Raw genomic sequence first — 17,698 nt, 5'->3', positions numbered from 1 at the left:
GAGATGGGAGGCACCTCCTCTGGGTTCTCAAGGTTACCCGTGCAGACACCTATCACACTACTTTTGATGCTGTTATTACAATTGCTTATTTAACTGTCTCCTTCAACAAACGATGACCTCCAATACAGGCACGGATTATTTTTTTTCATCTTTGTATTCCAAAGCCTAATAATAGTGCCATGTAAGTATGTATAAAACATATTGAGTAAATGAATAAATGTATACTGTTTTTGAAATACCTGATGAGTTTTGAGGTTCCCATACACTCACATAAGCCAGAAATAAGATAATGCACAGTTACGGGGGTTTTTTCTCATTTTTCATCCCAGTGGATCTAAAATAGAGTATCTAGAACAGGTGTGGAGTTAAATTTTGATCTTTATCAATGTAACTTACATTAAAAGGACTAGCACCAAAATGGTAACGTTATTAATATCAAGCGATTATGTTTGAACTGGAATTAGTGTGTTTGAGGAAATGAGGTTAGTTTAATAAGTTCAGTGAAAGTAATGTTCCAAGTGCTTTAAAAAAAGGTATCTAGGGCTTCCCTGGTGGCGCAGTGGTTGAGAGTCCGCCTGCCAATGCAGGGGACACGGGTTCGAGCCCTGGTCTGGGAAGATCCCACATGCCACGGAGCAACTGAGCCTGTGCGCCACAACTACTGAGCCTGCGCGTCTGGAGCCTGCGAGCCGCAACTACTGAGCCCGTGTGCCTGGAGCCCGTGCTCTGCAGTGGGAGAAGCCACCGCAATGAGAGACCAGTGCACCAGAACGAACAGTGGCCCCCGCTCGCCGCGGCTGGAGAAAGCCCGCGCGCAGCGGCGAAGACCCAGCGCAGCCAAAAATAAATAAATAAAATGAATAAATTAAAAAAAAAAGGTATCTCACCTAGCCCTCAACAATGTAAAAAAAACGAGTATTATTATCTTCCACTTTATACATGAGCACACTGAATCTACAAGAGATTATTTATCAGATCATACAGCCAATATAGGGTGACAACTAGATTTTTTTTTAAAATAAATTTATTTATTCATTTATTTTGGCTGTGCTGGGTCTTCATTGCTGCACGCGGGCTTTCTCTAGTTGCAGTGAGCAGGGGCTACTCTTTGCTGCAGTGTACGGGCTTCTCTTTGCGGTGGCTTCTCTTGCTGCGGAGCACAGGCTCTAGGTGCGCGGGCTGCAGTAGTTGCGGCACTTTGGCTCAGTAGTTGTGGCTCGAGGGCTGTAGAGCGCAGGCTCAGTAGTTGTGGCACACAGGCTTAGCTGCTCTGTGGCATGTGGGATCTTCCCAGACCAAACCCGTGTCCCCTGCACTGGCAGGCGGGTTCTTAACCACTGCACCACCAGGGAAGTCCCTGACAACTAGATTTTAAAACACAGATCTGTTGACAAAGCCTGTGTGTCCACAGTATTACTCACAAGTTTCTTATTACATCTCTACAGTATGGTTTATTGACTGTTTATGATAAAATTCTGTGTATACCATTATTCAAAATTGTCCTTATTTAGATGAAAGTATGTACAGAAAGAAACACAGAGGGAAAAAAGCTAATGTGCAGAAATAAAAGTATTTAAATACATACATACATATGTATGTGTGTGTGTATATATATATATATATATATATATATATATATATATACACACACACACTTTATTTATTTATTTATTTATTTGGTTGTGCTGGGTCTTAGTTGCAGCATACGGGCTCTTTAGTTGTGGCATGCGAACTCTTAGTTGCGGCATGCATGTGGGATCTAGTTCCCTGACCAGGGATCGAACCCAGGCCCCCTGCATTGGGTGTGCGGAGTCTTAACCACTGTGCCACCAGGGAAGTCCCAGAAATACAAGTCTTTAATATGACCCTTCTAGTCTTATTCCTAGAAAAGACTGGACCTGGAAGGGACAGAGTGGAATGACACGAATACATGGGGAGCAGATGAGAACTAAATGCAATACGAGTACTGCCATCTCTGCATTTACAAGGCACTTTACTGTTTTACAAAAAGCACGTTCACATCTGCCATCCCATTTAATAATCACAACAATCCTGTGAAGATGGCAAAGATTATCATCCCCATTTTACAAGTATAACCTTAGAAACCAAAGTAGAAATGCAATACAATTAACGCACTATAGCCAAGGCATTTAGAAAGCTTCTAAAAAATGTTGCAGAAGACACGTATTCTATTCATTATGGAAAAGCAACCTAAAAGAGTTCAAGGTCATAAGCATGACTTCATGAGCATTCCCTTCAATTTACTATCTTAAATCACACACAAAAGGTAACAATTTTATCACTGGCAATTCCTTTGCATCCTGTGCGTGGACACTGATAGTAGGATCACTGCTCCCAAATTGTATGTCCAAACGAATCCACCCTTGAAGTAAACTTGAGAATCTCTTTGGGAGGATAACTACGTAAGGTCCAAAAAATTAATAAGCCTCATTTGAAGGGGCTCAATCCACTGTGCTAAGTCCCTACATCAACATGGCAGGATTCACACTGTCAATGGTTAAGACAGATGGCACTGTCTGGGAGTCAGGGCTCTACCCACGAGATCACGGTTGTACCTCCCCCTGCCTTATTCCTATTTTCTAGGTGACTTCTCACAAGTCACAGCTTCTCAATGTCTCATTTTCCTTAACTGAAAAAAACTAACCATAATTCGTGTCTTTTTTCCTGTTTCACAGAGCCCTGCAGTTGGGACTCATGATCAAGAGTTCTGTTTTGACCATATTAAGTTGAGCATGAATATTAGATATTAACTGAAGGGGAAAAGCTCACTCATCATAGGAACCCAATGCCTTCCGGCAAGACTAATCCCACAAGTAACCTATACAACAGGATAAGAAACAGACCTTCACTTAGCGATAGAACCAGCCTTAACAATTACTGATTATTTCACATACAATCTAAGAAAGGACAGAGAACCTGTCCAAATGAAATGGCAAATCATCCAGTGAAAAGAATTTTCTTCACCTAGGGGGCCTGAGGAGCCTATACCTAAGAAGATTGCATTCTAGAAAGAACTGAAAATCCCATGAGACTTTGCAGAGATGGTAATTAAAACTACCTCAAAGCTTTGCCTGAGACTTATAGGACCAAAATGGGGGGAGGGGTGGTATCTGATTTTTTTCCATTAATCTAATTTTTAATATGTACTGAACTCACGTTTCAAAAATGAAAATCAAGGAGGGAAAGAAGGAGGGAGGGAGAAAAGAACACAGTGAAAAACCTTACCCCTACCCAGTTTCTGATCCAACCAACTGCCAAACTCTCCCCTAAAATGATCACCTTTTAAAAGTTTTGCAGGTATCCTTTCTGAGTTTTTGGATCAAATATATGGAAACATCATTATATACTATGTTTCTACTTCTTTGATGTAAATGGCAGCATACCATATAACCTGTTCTGCATAGTTTAAATTTATCTTAGAGCTCTTTCCCTATCAGTGCACAGAGACCTTCCCCATTCTGAGGCTACAAAGTATTCCATCATATGGATGGACCATAATCTACTGAACCAATCCTCTACTGAAGGGCACTGCTACAACTTCACAATTTGCAAAAATACCTTCATTTTATTAAATATGCTTATATTTCCACCACTTGTTTTCCACTACTTGTCAGCTTTAGATATCATCCTTTAATGTTTTATTATTACAAACAGGAAATAACACCATACAGGAAATCACTCTATATCCCATCTTCTTTCCCTTTTCCTCTTCCAGTGTTTGTTAGTTGTTAGAGTGCTTTTTTCCCCCTTTCACTCCAATCCCCATTTGCATTTTAAGTTCAGCTCTAGCATTAAACATATTCAATATTCAGGTGCTTTTACCATGGCTGCCCCAGTTATCTTTCTTTTTGCCTTTGGGTTTCAACTATTTGTCTATAACGTATCTCTGTGTGGATCTCTTTGAGTTTATCCTGCTTGGAGTTCACTGAGCTTCTTGGATGTGTATATCCATGTCTTCATCAGATTTGGGAAGTTTTCCACCATTCAAATCATTTTTTCTGCCCCTTTCTCTCTTCTTTCTCCTGCTGGGTCTCCTATGAGTCATATGTTGGTACCCATGATGATTCCCCCACTGGTTTCTTGGGCTCTCATCATTTTTCTTCATTCTTTTTTCTTTCTGCTTCTCAGTCTGGATTATTTCAATGTTCTTATCTTCAAGTTTGCCAATCCTTTCTTCTGCCTGCTCAAATCTGCTGCTGAATCCCTCTAGTGAATTTCTCATTTCAGTTATCATACTTGCCAGCTCCAGAACTTGTTGGGTTCTTTTTTATAATTTCTATTTATTGAGATTCTGATTTTGCTCATACAACGTTTTCCTGATTTCCTTTAGTTCTTTGCCCGTGGTTTGCTATTTAGTTCATTGAGCATTTAAGACAGTTGATTTAACATCTTTGATTAGCAATTCCAATGTATGGGCTTCCTCAGGATGGTTTTTGTGAAGTTCTTTTTTTCATATGTATGGACCATACTTTCCATTTTCTTTGTATGTTTTATAGTTTTTAACTGAGAACTGGACATTGTGAGTATTAGGCTGGGGCAACTGGAAATCTAATCTCTCACTCTTCCAGGGCTATTTATTTCTGCTTGTTGTGGGCGGAAGCCGTCTGTTTTGTGACTCTTTTGTGACCAAACTATTTTTGTCTTTGTATATCTATTTGACTTTGTTTATTCCTTGCTGGGTGTGGTCACTAAAATTCCTGCTACAGTATCTCTGCAGTCAGCCAAAGACCCAACACAGAGTTCCCTTAAATGTCTGGCTCCAAAGGCTGGGGGGTGGGGAGAGAAGTCCCGATTCTTTAAATCTTCTGGTAGATGCTTCTGGGCAAAGCCTCTGCAGCTGAAAGGGCTGAAACCAAGGCAAACATCTGTGCCTAACCCTCAGGATCTGCCAGACTGACGTCAAGAAACAACCCCAAATTTCTGGAGGACTAGGTCCCCACTGCCCACCCGGCTTCAGCAAGTCACTAAAGAAACACGGGCCACTCTCCCCACAGGTCGAGTGGCTGAGGAGCGGGGGATGATCACTGGTTTGTGCACACTGCTCAACTGCCAAGGAACAGCAGCCCCTCCCTCATCAGGCACTCCCCTGGTTGTTTTAAGTGTCCAATCAGGGTCCAGAGTCCTGAAATCGTTAATTCTGCCATTTTCTTTTTTTTCCAGTTTAGTGGTTGTTTTGATGGAGGAACCAACCCCTAGAGCTTCCTACCCTGTTATTTTTGAGCCACACTATCCCTTTCCTTTAAAAGGTGTTTTTCCTGGTCCTTTCTGGGAGTAGCCGCCCTAAGCCTTCTCTTTCGCTCAACCGGGGTTTGAGAATGGGGACAAGTTGCATGGAAAGGCTTAGCAGTCCAGAAACAACAACTATCAACAGCCTGGTGCTCTAGGTATTTTTCTATGAATTACTTCCTATATATGCGTAAACATACAGTTTCTCTTTTATCCCAGAGAGTTCACAGCATTTTTTTAACTTAAAAATTCACAAACATCTCTTTTCAAGTCAATAAATGGCACTTACATGTACCATCATTTTTACTAGCCACATATTATTCTAAAGTATGAAACTATCGTAATTTACTAAATCTTTTTGCTGTTAGGCTGCTCCTAACTTTCATGTTTCTTACCAACAATTCTGTAATAAACATTCTTATAACTAAATCTTCGCACACGTCCTGATTCCCTTAGAACAAACCCTCAGAAGTAGAACAAGCACATAGGAGCACATTTCAATGGCTTCTAAAACACATTATCAAACTGGAGAATAGGTTTTCCAAAAGAAAATTAGAGAGGTTTCCAGAACTATCCTAGAATAGCTTCCAAAATATGATCTAAGAAAAGGGAATCAGTAACTATGAATCAAGGATGAAGCATGATGAGATCATGTTAAGATGGAAAATTTTAGTTTCTTCAGGTTTGCTTCACCCCACCTCCAGCCTTCCTCCACACACAGATACACACTGATTCCCCATAATGATTAAAAATAAAATTCCTATACTGAAACAAGCAAGTAGAGGCCACTATTGAGAAGGTGTCAAGTTGAATAAGTAGTATCATTTAGGAACAGATAAAAAGAGGATACATGGGGAACTGGGAACACGATCCTGAGAACTTAACTAGTACTTTCATTCAGTTAAATGGCTAAAAGGCTCACCCCCTGACCATATTACATAAAATCTGACCCTATTAACCAATATTCTCACGAACTCATTTTGTGACATGAGACACACCAGTATTTATTTCACAGCATAACAGACAACAGATTAAAGTTGTCTTTATTAAAGCCCAGCTTCCACCAGGCTAGGACTATTTATTTTAAGTCTCGGGCTTGTTCTAGTTTACATGGTTACCTACATTCCAATCCAGCTTAGAAAGCCAACAGGGCTCAGTGACTTAATCAAGTTACTATTAAGAACTGTTGGCGCTGCTGGTTGTCGTCTAAAATATCACATTACCTCACTCTGTGATCACGAACGAACTAATCAACCCACCAAAACTAAATGAGCATCGTTACTTAATGATCATGGGAATTACTTCCAGTCATCCACTCCTGGCTTCTCTGAGCCAGTAATGAAATGTGAGATAGCAGCAAATTTAGAAGCCATGTTTTTCTCTTGCTTTTCTCCTTCATATCAGAAAGTGGACAGAAAAAAGAAATATAGGTAATAGGTTAAGGAAACAAAAGGGCTGGAAAATCAACACGTCTTGAGCAGTATCACTCCCCACTCTCCTACAGACCCTCTTCTCTGTCATCCAAACGGCATGGCGAAGATGTCACCGATATTTAGTTATTAGACAAAAGAGGTTTTTAACAGAAAAGCCTTTGGATCTTGAGACTTGACCACCACTTGCTTTAATTGTCCACAAGAGGGAGTCCTGCAGTCACTATATCTGCTACCTTAAAACCGTAACAATCATTTAGATGCATTAGCATGAATTACCCTTGGAGACTGTTATAAAATGTTTTTTAAAATTCAGTGCTGTAAGGTTTTAACTCTAGTCTAAGGCAAGGTCATATTGAATGATAACTGAATAAAAAATATTAAGACATTCTTCGTTCTAATCTCCTCTTTAATTTTTCTTAAAAAGAACAGAAGCCATATCAGAAAGCCTACTGTTAATACTGAATAAACACATTTAGCTACATATAAATTCAAGTTTTCCTGGAAGAATTTTTACATTTAGCATGCATGGATAAATGGAGAAAAAACAGCTAGGTGTTTAGAGCAATGGTCTTCAGTAGAGTAGCTTGTTCTGATACGGAGAAGCAGTACAGCAGGGCAAATAAAGACATCAGCTTTGGAGTTACATATCTGATTTTGAATCCCAGCCCTGCCCCTTTTACTAGTTTTATGACATTAGGAAAGTTATTTAAGTTATTGAACTGATTCTCAGTTTCCTCATTGTAAAACAGGTCTTACAGAACTGTTGTAAAAATCAAATGAGATAATACAGCAATATGTCTTTTTGGGCAAAGAATAAACACTAACATTAATGGCTGTAGTTGTTACAGATATCAATTTTTTAAAAACAATATGTATAATTGACATATAACATTGGTTTCATGTTTAAATATTTTTAAGCACATGACTTCATACTATTTATTTTAACAAAGCCAGATTTATTCTTCATGATAGCATAACTTCATCCTGAAGACCACTGTATACTTTTACATACCGTAGAATTAAATGCACATATTTAAAGATTTCAAAATATGCATGCGTCATTACTTTAAAACAAATATATAGACATTCCAAGCTTCACTACAAATCAAAGAAATAAATGAGCTACTCATAATCTAAAATTAGATCAATGTTAACATGAGAATAAACTAATATTCTTTCCCTTAAGCAATTCTTATAACTTTAGTTTGCAGAATTCAATATTCACTTTGACAGGATTTGATAAAAGTCAATATAAAACCCTTTTTAAAAGATTACTCTTATTGTTATGGATTAGGCATTTCCTTTCTCCTTCATATTAGAAAGTGGACAGAAAAAAGAAATACAGGTTAATAGGTTAAGGAAACAAAAGGGCTGGGAAATCAACACATCTTGAGCAATATCACTCCCAACTCTCCTACAGAGATGAGATATGTGACATGTTGGGTCCCTCTTATGCTCAAACTTAGGACTTGAACACAGCTCCTTATCTGTTACATTCCTAATTCCCTTATTAGTGAGCTGAGAGGAAAAGAAGGAAAAGAAAGCACACAAGCCTTACTGTATAACATACAAAATAAAGCTTAAAGTTAAATCTCCAGTTTCTCCAATTCTCCAAAGGACAGGCAGAATTAAACTATCATTAAATTTTATTAAGGTTAAGGTCCAAACCGTATCGGTTCCCTAACTTATGCTATGAAGTTAGAGAAGATATCTAGGAGATAAGATATTCTTTCAATCTGAGACAAAAAAAGAAACAAAAATCAGTGGTTTTTTCAAATGCAGGCACTTCACAATCACCTGGAAAACTAGATACATTTTAAAAAATACATACAGGTGGGGCAGAAGGCTCTGTTTCCTAATTCGATTCAGCACAGCAGTACTCATCTCTACAGGCACTGCCTGGCAAGGGGACTGTTACAGGAAGGAGGCAGGAACACGCATGATGAACAGACAGGGGAAAAGGACATGAGATTGTTTCCTGTGACTATGAACTATTACAGAGATGTTTCTGAAACAACCAGACATGATTTCAAGATAAATGAATGACTGGGAACAAACTAAAATCTAATAGAGACTCCGGACAGATGTGACCTTAGTCTATGATACCAGAACTATAAGTAGAGGCTGGCATACTCACACCTGCATGAGAGACTAAACTACAAATCACGGACAAACACCTGAGCAAATCAAACAAATAATGGCTAAAAAAAAAAAAAAAAAAAAAAAAAATACGCTTGTAAATAGGAAAGTGGTGACCAGGCAGTACAGTATGAAAGATAATAAGAAAAACAATGTAACAGAAAAAGTCACGGCTGAGGGAAACGCCACGCAACAACTTCTATTCTTAAAGGGAAGAAGCAGTAAAAAGCTTTGGAATATAAGAGGACCTGAGTTTGTGTGGGAGTTTACTATACATTAAAGACTAAGATAAAGTAAGACAATAAAATCAGTATGACATAAGCTTTTAAGCTCAAAATAAACACAGAAACAGATGTTCTTTCTGATCATATCACTAAGTATGAAACAAGTATCCAAGTCTAACACAGCCCTGTTAGGAAGATAAGAAACAATACAAAATCAAATGCACCTGAGGGTCTCAGGCAAAACTTAAGAAGAGTTTTGTCTGCTTTCAGAGTGGGTCATTATAATAAAGACAACATGAGACATTTGATTCAACAGAAGGGCAGGAGCCAGCCTGAATTCAGTTTACAGCTAATACAGATCATACTTAGAGAAATACAAATGGGAGCCTATGAAGTCTAACTGGTAGAAGATATACAGTTCTAGTCAATTTGATGCAACAGGAATATATTCAATCTCTACAATGAGCCAGAGGCTGCCAGAAACCAGGAACAAAAAGATGAGTAAGGCTAAAAGCCTTTTAGGCTACAATGTAAATATCTTGAAAGGTTCCCTAGTATGGGGTGGAATAAAGTGCTAAAATGAATAAAAAGGCTCAAGATAATGGGCGAAACACATTTACATAGAATGGAACATTACCATGTGTCAGGAGTAAAAGAAAACGGAAAACTGCGCTTGTGTGGACATGAAAAGACATTCTCCTCGTATTACATCTTGTCCAACGTTGGCAGAGAGACCACGGCTTCCAGTCTGGATGACGTCAATGAGCTTTGGTGAATTCCATGAAAATTTCAAGCTGGCAGCTTCCCTTACTACTTAATAACCATGCCAGAATCTTTCAAAGGAAGATATCAGTTTTTCTAAGTGCACATGTGGAGCAGAATTATAATAATGCTTTTATGTTTCAAGATATTAGAATTTGTTACTATGTAAGCTAAAAAGAATGTGTAACTAAAAGAATAATTTACTAAATTTAGGGGCATTACATTTAGAGCAAACAAGAGATGAATTCTGACAAAAAGTCAATATGGAATCCATTTCATTAAGTCCAACTAATTCAAAAGTGACAATATTGTATTTCAAGAGACCAGGTGTACGGCCAATTGGACATAGAAAAATATCTGTAGGAAAATGTGGGGCTCTTAATCCACCCTACGGAAAGCTGGTGACTAAAGCCAACATACTCAAAAGGAGGGAACTGACAGGAGGGAGGCCCCGGGTTCTCTCTCCACAGAGAGCCCAGTGGAAGCAGAACTTGAGAAAGCCTGCGGAGGAGGAGCTCTCACGTCAAGGAGTGATGCTCAGGGCAACGCAGCCACGGCAGGGAGACCCAGCTCCGGGGCACTCTTCACTTCACACCACCCAGCCCGCAGCCTAACAGCTCTGCCGCTCTCTAATCAATCAGCTTCTCTCTCCCCAGCCTTCTTCTCTACCCCCCCCATTACCTCCTTCTCCCAATTTGGTAGTGTATATATTGCTCATCATTATCAGGTGCCTCGAACCTCGAATTTTCACAACATAAGGTCAGGAGACTAAATAGGTTAAAATTAGTTGAATGCGGGACATCAAGAATCAGTTTATTAAATGCTGGAGGACCAGAAATCTGGACCTTAGTGGGAGTAATTCCTAGATAGGGCAGGTCTGAAAGGTTAGGGATCTTCTAAAAATGGGATGGAAGCTGAAGTTTTCCAGTAGGTGTCAAAGAAGTATTAATGTTAACACTGAAGTTTAAATATTTGTCAGAAACTAATCATCTGCCTATTGAGAAAGTGGACCAATCCTTAAAAAAACAAAAAGTTATATAAAATGATCACATGCTTAGAAGAGCTATAGCTGAATTATCTGCTAGTAATCCGATAGCCCTAAACACCATTACAGGATTCCATGTGCAGCTCTGGGGGACAGACAAGGGACAAAGAGGTTAAGTAAGAAGCACCAATCTTAGTGTTTTGTTACCTAAACAAATAATTAGTGATTAGCATACTGTGAATACTCATGGACTGTCATGACACTTTTTAAGTAGTACAACCAGAAACTGCTTTCTATTCAATAAGCAATTTCACATCTCCTTTTGGGCTGAATAAAAATTTCTGACTAACATGAGCATCTGAAAATTTCAGCAGTATCTTTAATGAGCTAAGATCTTCCGAATTTCTTAATAAACACAACCCATCACATAATTCCCACTGATACGCATGTTCTATCTAAACTGCAAAATGGAACACTCCCCAGAAAAGAAAATATTAGTGTGAAAAAACAATATTCCAAGGAATATTTCTGATCATCCTAAAATAATGTCAACAATGACTTCCTTACATGAAAAATCCCTTTCTCAAACTCAAACTATGTAAATATGTATGATATATATTATCTTTTGCACTATAACATAGGTAATAAGAACACAAACAAAGGTAAAGGAGTGCTTCATAAAATCTCTTCAGTGAGAGATGATATCTGGGAAAATTTGTTTTCTTACCCCATAGAACCAAGATAATAACACCTGATAAATTCACAAAGAAGTTAGCATGAACAGTCTACTTAAAGCAGCAGAGACCAAAAAACAAAAGAACAAACAAAAACCCCGAAACAACAACAAAACCTAGTTAAGAATGAAAGCTTCTGTATGATAACTTAAAAATTATAGTAAAATTTATTGATTAAAGCAGAATCTGTGACAAATTGCCAGACTAACCCTGACTGTAGATTTACACCAGGTCTTTTGCAAACACTTCCTGGCAAAGAGGATTCATGATCTTCAAAATCCCTCCACCCCCTGTAACCATGAATACAGGTTAGTTTCAAAACATCTTCCCAAAGTTTGAATTCTCCCACTTCTTTATAAACAACCACAGACCTGGTCTAATACCAGTTAACAAATCTGCACTCCGACTATAAACCCATGATTTTTAATAAATGCATAATTTAATTACCATACTTTAAAAACTTTTTGTTTAGAGATCATTTTGAAATACAAATAAAAAATGCAAAAAGTTGCAAAACTAAATAGTACAGGGAATACCCTTTATCACGAACCCTTTACTCAGATCTGCCATTGTTAACATTTTATCCACCTGCTTTACCATTTGTACTGTGTGTGTGTGAGTGTGTGTGTGTGTGTGTGTGTGTGTGTGGTGTGTACTTGATTCTTTTTCTGAACATCTGAGGGTAGGTTATAAACATTCTGGTCTTTTACCCTCAAATACTTCGGTGAATGACACCACAACCTAATACATGTTCCTATTATAAATAAGACCAATGTGAATGTCTTCGCACATACATTGACATTTGTGTAAGATTATTCCCTTTGCATACATGTCTAGTGCTGAAATCAAAGAGAAAAAAAAATGTTTAAGACTCCTTATGCATCGTGACGAACTGCCTCCTAAAAAGTTTGTAATACGCCAACTTCTATCACTAGCACCTTAGCTGATCGTTTGCTTAACTTTCTAAATTTGATAGGAATTTGTTTAGTAGTGAAGTTGAACACTGTTTCTGTATTTAATGTACTCATGTGTACAGGTAATTTTCTTCTTTTGCCTCTTTATACCCTTTTAGAAAGACTCAAAGTCAGAACTTGCTGCATGATAATGCCCATGGCAAATCCTATTGTGAAAATCCATTTACAGGCCTCACGAGAACGAGAATAAGGATATATGACAAAAGATAATCCAAACCACAAAAACTCAAGGCAGAAAAAACTGCAATATTTACATAATAAAATTATTATTGAGGTCTCACTTGCTAACTTTGGAGCCTGTAATTGTTCTCTAACTGGATAAACAGCTAGAGGAGAATGCACCTTGAGATGGTAAACCCAAACACTGTTTATAATAAACTGTATATATAAAAAAACTTTCAAAAAAAGCTCAATATTGCAGTGTAGATGTCTAATTTCTAGGCAAGTTTAATAAAGACAATTATGTGCAACATGGAGAAAATCGTAATCCCGAAACAAGTTAAAACTATTCCAGCACCTAAACACACATCAGCAGCACCTCACAAATAGAACACATAGAAGAAATACAAAATTACAGACAAGTAGTAGTTACAATGTACTAATAGTATAATATATGTTTCTAACCTGTTGATATGCATTTTATCCTGTATTTTAAGCTTTCTCTCTCTTTAAAAAGACCCTACCCTGGGAGGACAGATTACAAGACAGAATCCTAAAAGGAAGGACAACGGCTAAGAGAACACCAGAATAACCCCAGACAGTGGTAACAGAGGTCTGAATCCAGCAGGATAGGAGATAAGGAGGACAGAAAGGAGAGGAGAATGACAGCTATTTTCGGTTACTAAATACATGGGACTGAATGCAGACTGGATGTAAGCAATGAAAGAACTGAGAGAGACAAGAATTTTACAACAGGGAAAGTTGACAGCGAGTTTAAGGTAAAACCAAAGAGATGCACAGAAGGCGTGGGGTGAGGAGCTGTACACAGAGAAAATTCTAGCTTCAACGAATTTAATACACCTATCCAGAATTTTGTATTCAGAACATTCTAGAAACTATTTTAACTTCAGCATGCAAATGTTTATGTCATTGTGAAAAATAAAATCGTATTTTTAATTGTATACAAAGCAGAGGGCACATTGCTGAAGCCCGACTGCTCAGGCCCTCGAGGGATGACGCCCACCCCGCAGCGCTGGCCAGGCCCGCGGGGCACGGCCGCAAGGCGGCACTCGGGCGGCTTCAGCCACAGCAGGGGCATGTGCTCACCCCCTGATTAGATCACGTTTCACAAGATACGCTCGATGAACATTTTTTTCTTTTCAGAATTCTGAGCTGTGTGATAAACAGAACCTATGACACGAGCAGGAAAGAATGACTCATTTTTCTCTATCTAAAAAACCCCTCCAAATTACGTTATCATTTTGGCTTAGAGAGATACTCTTGTTTTATAATAACTACAGGGTCAGTTCCACAGTTGACAATTTCCAGCTACAGCCTAGAGTCTTAGACATTCGTCACGATGGGGTCGTGAAGAGAATCTGCATACCTAGAAGCCGAGTGGCCTCTGCTGTCCTGAGACACCAGACCACAGAGGCTCCACGTCAGGAGGTCAGGATGCAAGTGGAGATCCCCAAGCCCGGGGAACACCCTCAAGCCTGGGATTGCTGCACACTGCTTTCAACCATTTCTTGCCACTAGGTTTCATTTTTCACCCAATCTGCGCATCTTTGTCTCTTAGAAGGAATATTTTATCTGTTTACCTTTACTGCCATCATTGATACCTTTGGTCGTACTTTTCTCATTTTGTCCTTAAGATTTTACATCATTTGCTCCTGGTTTCATAATGATTTAGAAGACAAACATCCTATTTGAATTCCATGAGAGAGTACCTCCAACAATTTGGTCATTTGCAACTTCCCTCTCCCACAGAAATGTCCCATTATGTCTCCTATTTAAGACTTCCAGCATCTTATAACAATTATAATTTTCAAATCCTCTCTTTCACTAAATGCAGTAGAAGACAAGGGGTAACCTAGAGACTCCCAATGCACCTGTGCTTTTCTTTAGGTCAATATTGAGACTTAACCATTTTACTGATATCCTTACTCAGAGCCAATCTTTGTATATTACAATATTTACAAACAATTTTATTTAAACTTTTCAGCGAGTCATATGTTCACATGAATCCAAATTCAAAAGGGTGTACAACAAACAGCTTCTTTCTCTCTCACGTCCTCAAGCCACCCAGTTTCTCTCCTGGAGGCAACCCATGTTACTAAGGTCTAATGTGTTGTTAGAGAAAAAAACTACATATTGAATCACTCTCGCTTCCTTCCCCAGACAAACCCACCAAGCCTGGAGTATTATTCTTTTATGCTGTTGGTATTCTTTTTGCTAATATTTTTTCCTAAGATTTTTTTATAGACATTTACACTTAGAATATTACATTTGCCTCTTAGAAGTTATATTTGCTCTATAAAAATAACTCTGAATGACTCCTTTTTTGTAATCTGAAAGAATTTAAAGTGCTGTGAAACTAATGATCAGTCTCTTAAAGATCTTGAATAATTTGCCTGTAAAATCTCTGGACCTCATGCTTTTACAGAGGTAACTCTTGTGCAGCTTTCTCCAACATGTTGACCCCAGAACTCTTCTACATTCTTAAAATTATTTACTGCCCCAAAGAGCTTTAGTTTATGTGCGTTATATCTACGGATATTTTCCATAATAGAAATTAAAACAAAAATTCAAAATACTTATTTATCATTTCATTTAAAAATAACATAATAGGACTTCTGGTTTCTGGATCTGCATATAAGGAGCTTAGAAGTGGCCATTCTGTCCTAACAACACATAAAAAGCTGAACAGACTGAAAAATCAACAACTGTTCTAGGATCCACTGAAGAGGTGAGGACACAGGGCAACTCGCTGCCCCAAGATTGGAGAGACGGGCGAAGAGAGAGAACTTACTGGCACAGAGACTCACAAATGGAAACCTCCTTGGGAACCGGTGCCGGGGCAGAGAAAGCTGAACTATAATTGATGAACTTCTGGAGGCTTCTCTGAGAGTTAAAAACTCCAGGGAAATCCAGTCATGGGGTGGGAGGGGGGGTAGAATTTTGTGAGATTTACCTCCAGGAGCTTGACCAGGTTAATCCCACAGTAAATGTCTGCCAGAATTCACACAAGAAGAAGGTACCAATCTGAAAAGGCCTATATCTATTAAAGAAATTGAATCAATATTCAGCAACCTTCCAAAACAGAAAACGTCAGGCCTAGAGGGGTTCACTGGTGAATTCTTTAAGGAAGAAATTATACCAATCCTCTAAAATCTCTTTCAGAGACTAGAAGCACAGGTAACACTTCCTAACTCACTCTAATCAGACATTATAAAAAAAGAAAACTACAGACCATTCTCTCTCATGCATATAAATGCAGAAATTCTCAATAAAATATTAGCAAACCAAATCCAAAAGAGTCTCCTTCCTCCAAAGAGGATTAACACTTACTTCTAAGCAGGTGGCTTAGAGGCACTAAAATCACAGATCACCTTAATCTAATCATTATTTGAGAGTTTAAAGCTGGGATTTATTTCTAATATAAAGCACTTTGGGTCTTTAACTGAAGCACAGAGAGTTTACCAGGACAATTTCCCAACCTTGGTGAGCTGTTTTTGTTTTTCTAGCCTCAAGTGTCCAACAAAAGCTCTGCTCAGCTTCTCACCCACTTTTCCCAGCATCAGTAGATGCCACTAAGGGGAAAAGTAGCCTGAAATGCCTGGCTCGTCCTTGCCTCAACAGCACTCTGATACACTCAAATACACGTGTTTTCTATTGTGTCCAGTTTTTCTAATTTTTTTAATTGTAGTGTTAATCCAAATAATTTATGCAACATTACCAAGAGAGGAACTCCTCCAAAAACAGATTTAATATGGTTAATATTTAAGGGTTTTAGAAGTCCTGTTTTTTCCCTTTTTCTCCCGTTATGCGCCGGAACCAAACAATGTTTGTCTTCAAAATACGGATTCTACCAAACACCTTTCAGGGGTATGTGTATTTTTAAATAGATCCAAAGGATATATACCTTGTTAACTATGAGATACCTTTATATAATGTCACCTGCACAAAAACATTTTATCTAGAGTAGTGAAGACAAAACATTTAGAATAAAACAACTTTTTGAAAATATAGTTTTTAAAAAGAAAAAAACGTACCAAAGTAATTTCACATTTAAATTAGAAAGAAGAAAAACCATATCAGCTTTCATATTTTGATACTTTCCAATTCTACTTGCCTCTAAACATTTACAAGCATTATTTAGAAATAAAGTGTCATTTATCATGACCCAGTATTTTAAAAACATTTTAAACATAATATGTTTTTCCTTGTATTCGTTTTCCCTTGGAAAATTACATAATTTCATGAAGATCTGAAATTAAAATTACATAATTTTATGAAGATCTTTTACTGGAAGTCTGAGAGAAATACTGTATCTGCTAACACTTACCGTGAAAAATACGAAAATCAATATATGGATGAGAACCTCTTCTTTCTGATTCAAATCCTGCTCTACTCCTTACGCGTACATCTCCTGGACAGAATCAGGAATAAAACATAAGTTTAGAAGGCTGCCGTTCAGGAAGAAGCTCCCACATGCAATAAAGGTCTATGTGGGATCATACCCATAACTCAGGCTACTAATGATATAAATGGAATAAGTAGTTAAGAGCTGATTTATTTGAAAGGGTTTACAAATTTTTGGCGCTGAGTTATAAGGCTAGATGAGGCTTTTTTTAACCTACCCCTATAATAATTATAATCTCTATTTTAGAGTCACCTTCTGAAAGATGATTCACGTATATGATAATCCAACCTTATATCTTATTACTCACATGGAGTTAAAAAAAAATCCTCAGCACAAAACTTTAAAAAGCCACAATGAGAAGCAAATGTTCATTAAGTGTCTACTCTGTGCCTAACACTATACTATAAGGGATATAAAGAAATAGAAAATATATTACCTATTCTCAAGCAGCTTATAATTTTTTAAATGCACAGAAAATTAAAATGTTAAAGATTTTGCCTGAAATGTTTAATTTGATCAATCTTCTTTTTTCTCATTGACAATGGGTATAGTCAAGGTCTTTAGTTGGGTCTTAAACTTTATTGTTTATAAGCTCAGTACTGTTTCTTCCTGTAT

At 37.9% G+C, this 17,698-nt stretch overlaps 1 protein-coding gene across 5 annotated transcripts in view; it reads right to left on the bottom strand.

Annotated features, from left to right (window-relative positions):
- Positions 1-17,698, bottom strand: part of PDE7A (phosphodiesterase 7A) — a 355,014-nt gene that overhangs the window by 26,598 nt on the left and 310,718 nt on the right. For all 5 annotated transcript variants that reach the window (XM_057532071.1, XM_057532072.1, XM_057532073.1 and 2 more), the window contains one exon: positions 17,006-17,089. In XM_057532071.1, coding sequence (XP_057388054.1) covers positions 17,006-17,089 — 84 coding nt within the window. The remainder of the gene's footprint in view (positions 1-17,005; positions 17,090-17,698) is intronic.

Source organism: Balaenoptera acutorostrata, chromosome 17 (genome assembly GCF_949987535.1).
Source record: "Balaenoptera acutorostrata chromosome 17, mBalAcu1.1, whole genome shotgun sequence".
In the NCBI taxonomy this organism is placed as follows: Eukaryota; Metazoa; Chordata; class Mammalia; order Artiodactyla; family Balaenopteridae; genus Balaenoptera; species Balaenoptera acutorostrata.
This window is presented reverse-complemented; position numbering and strand designations above follow the sequence as displayed.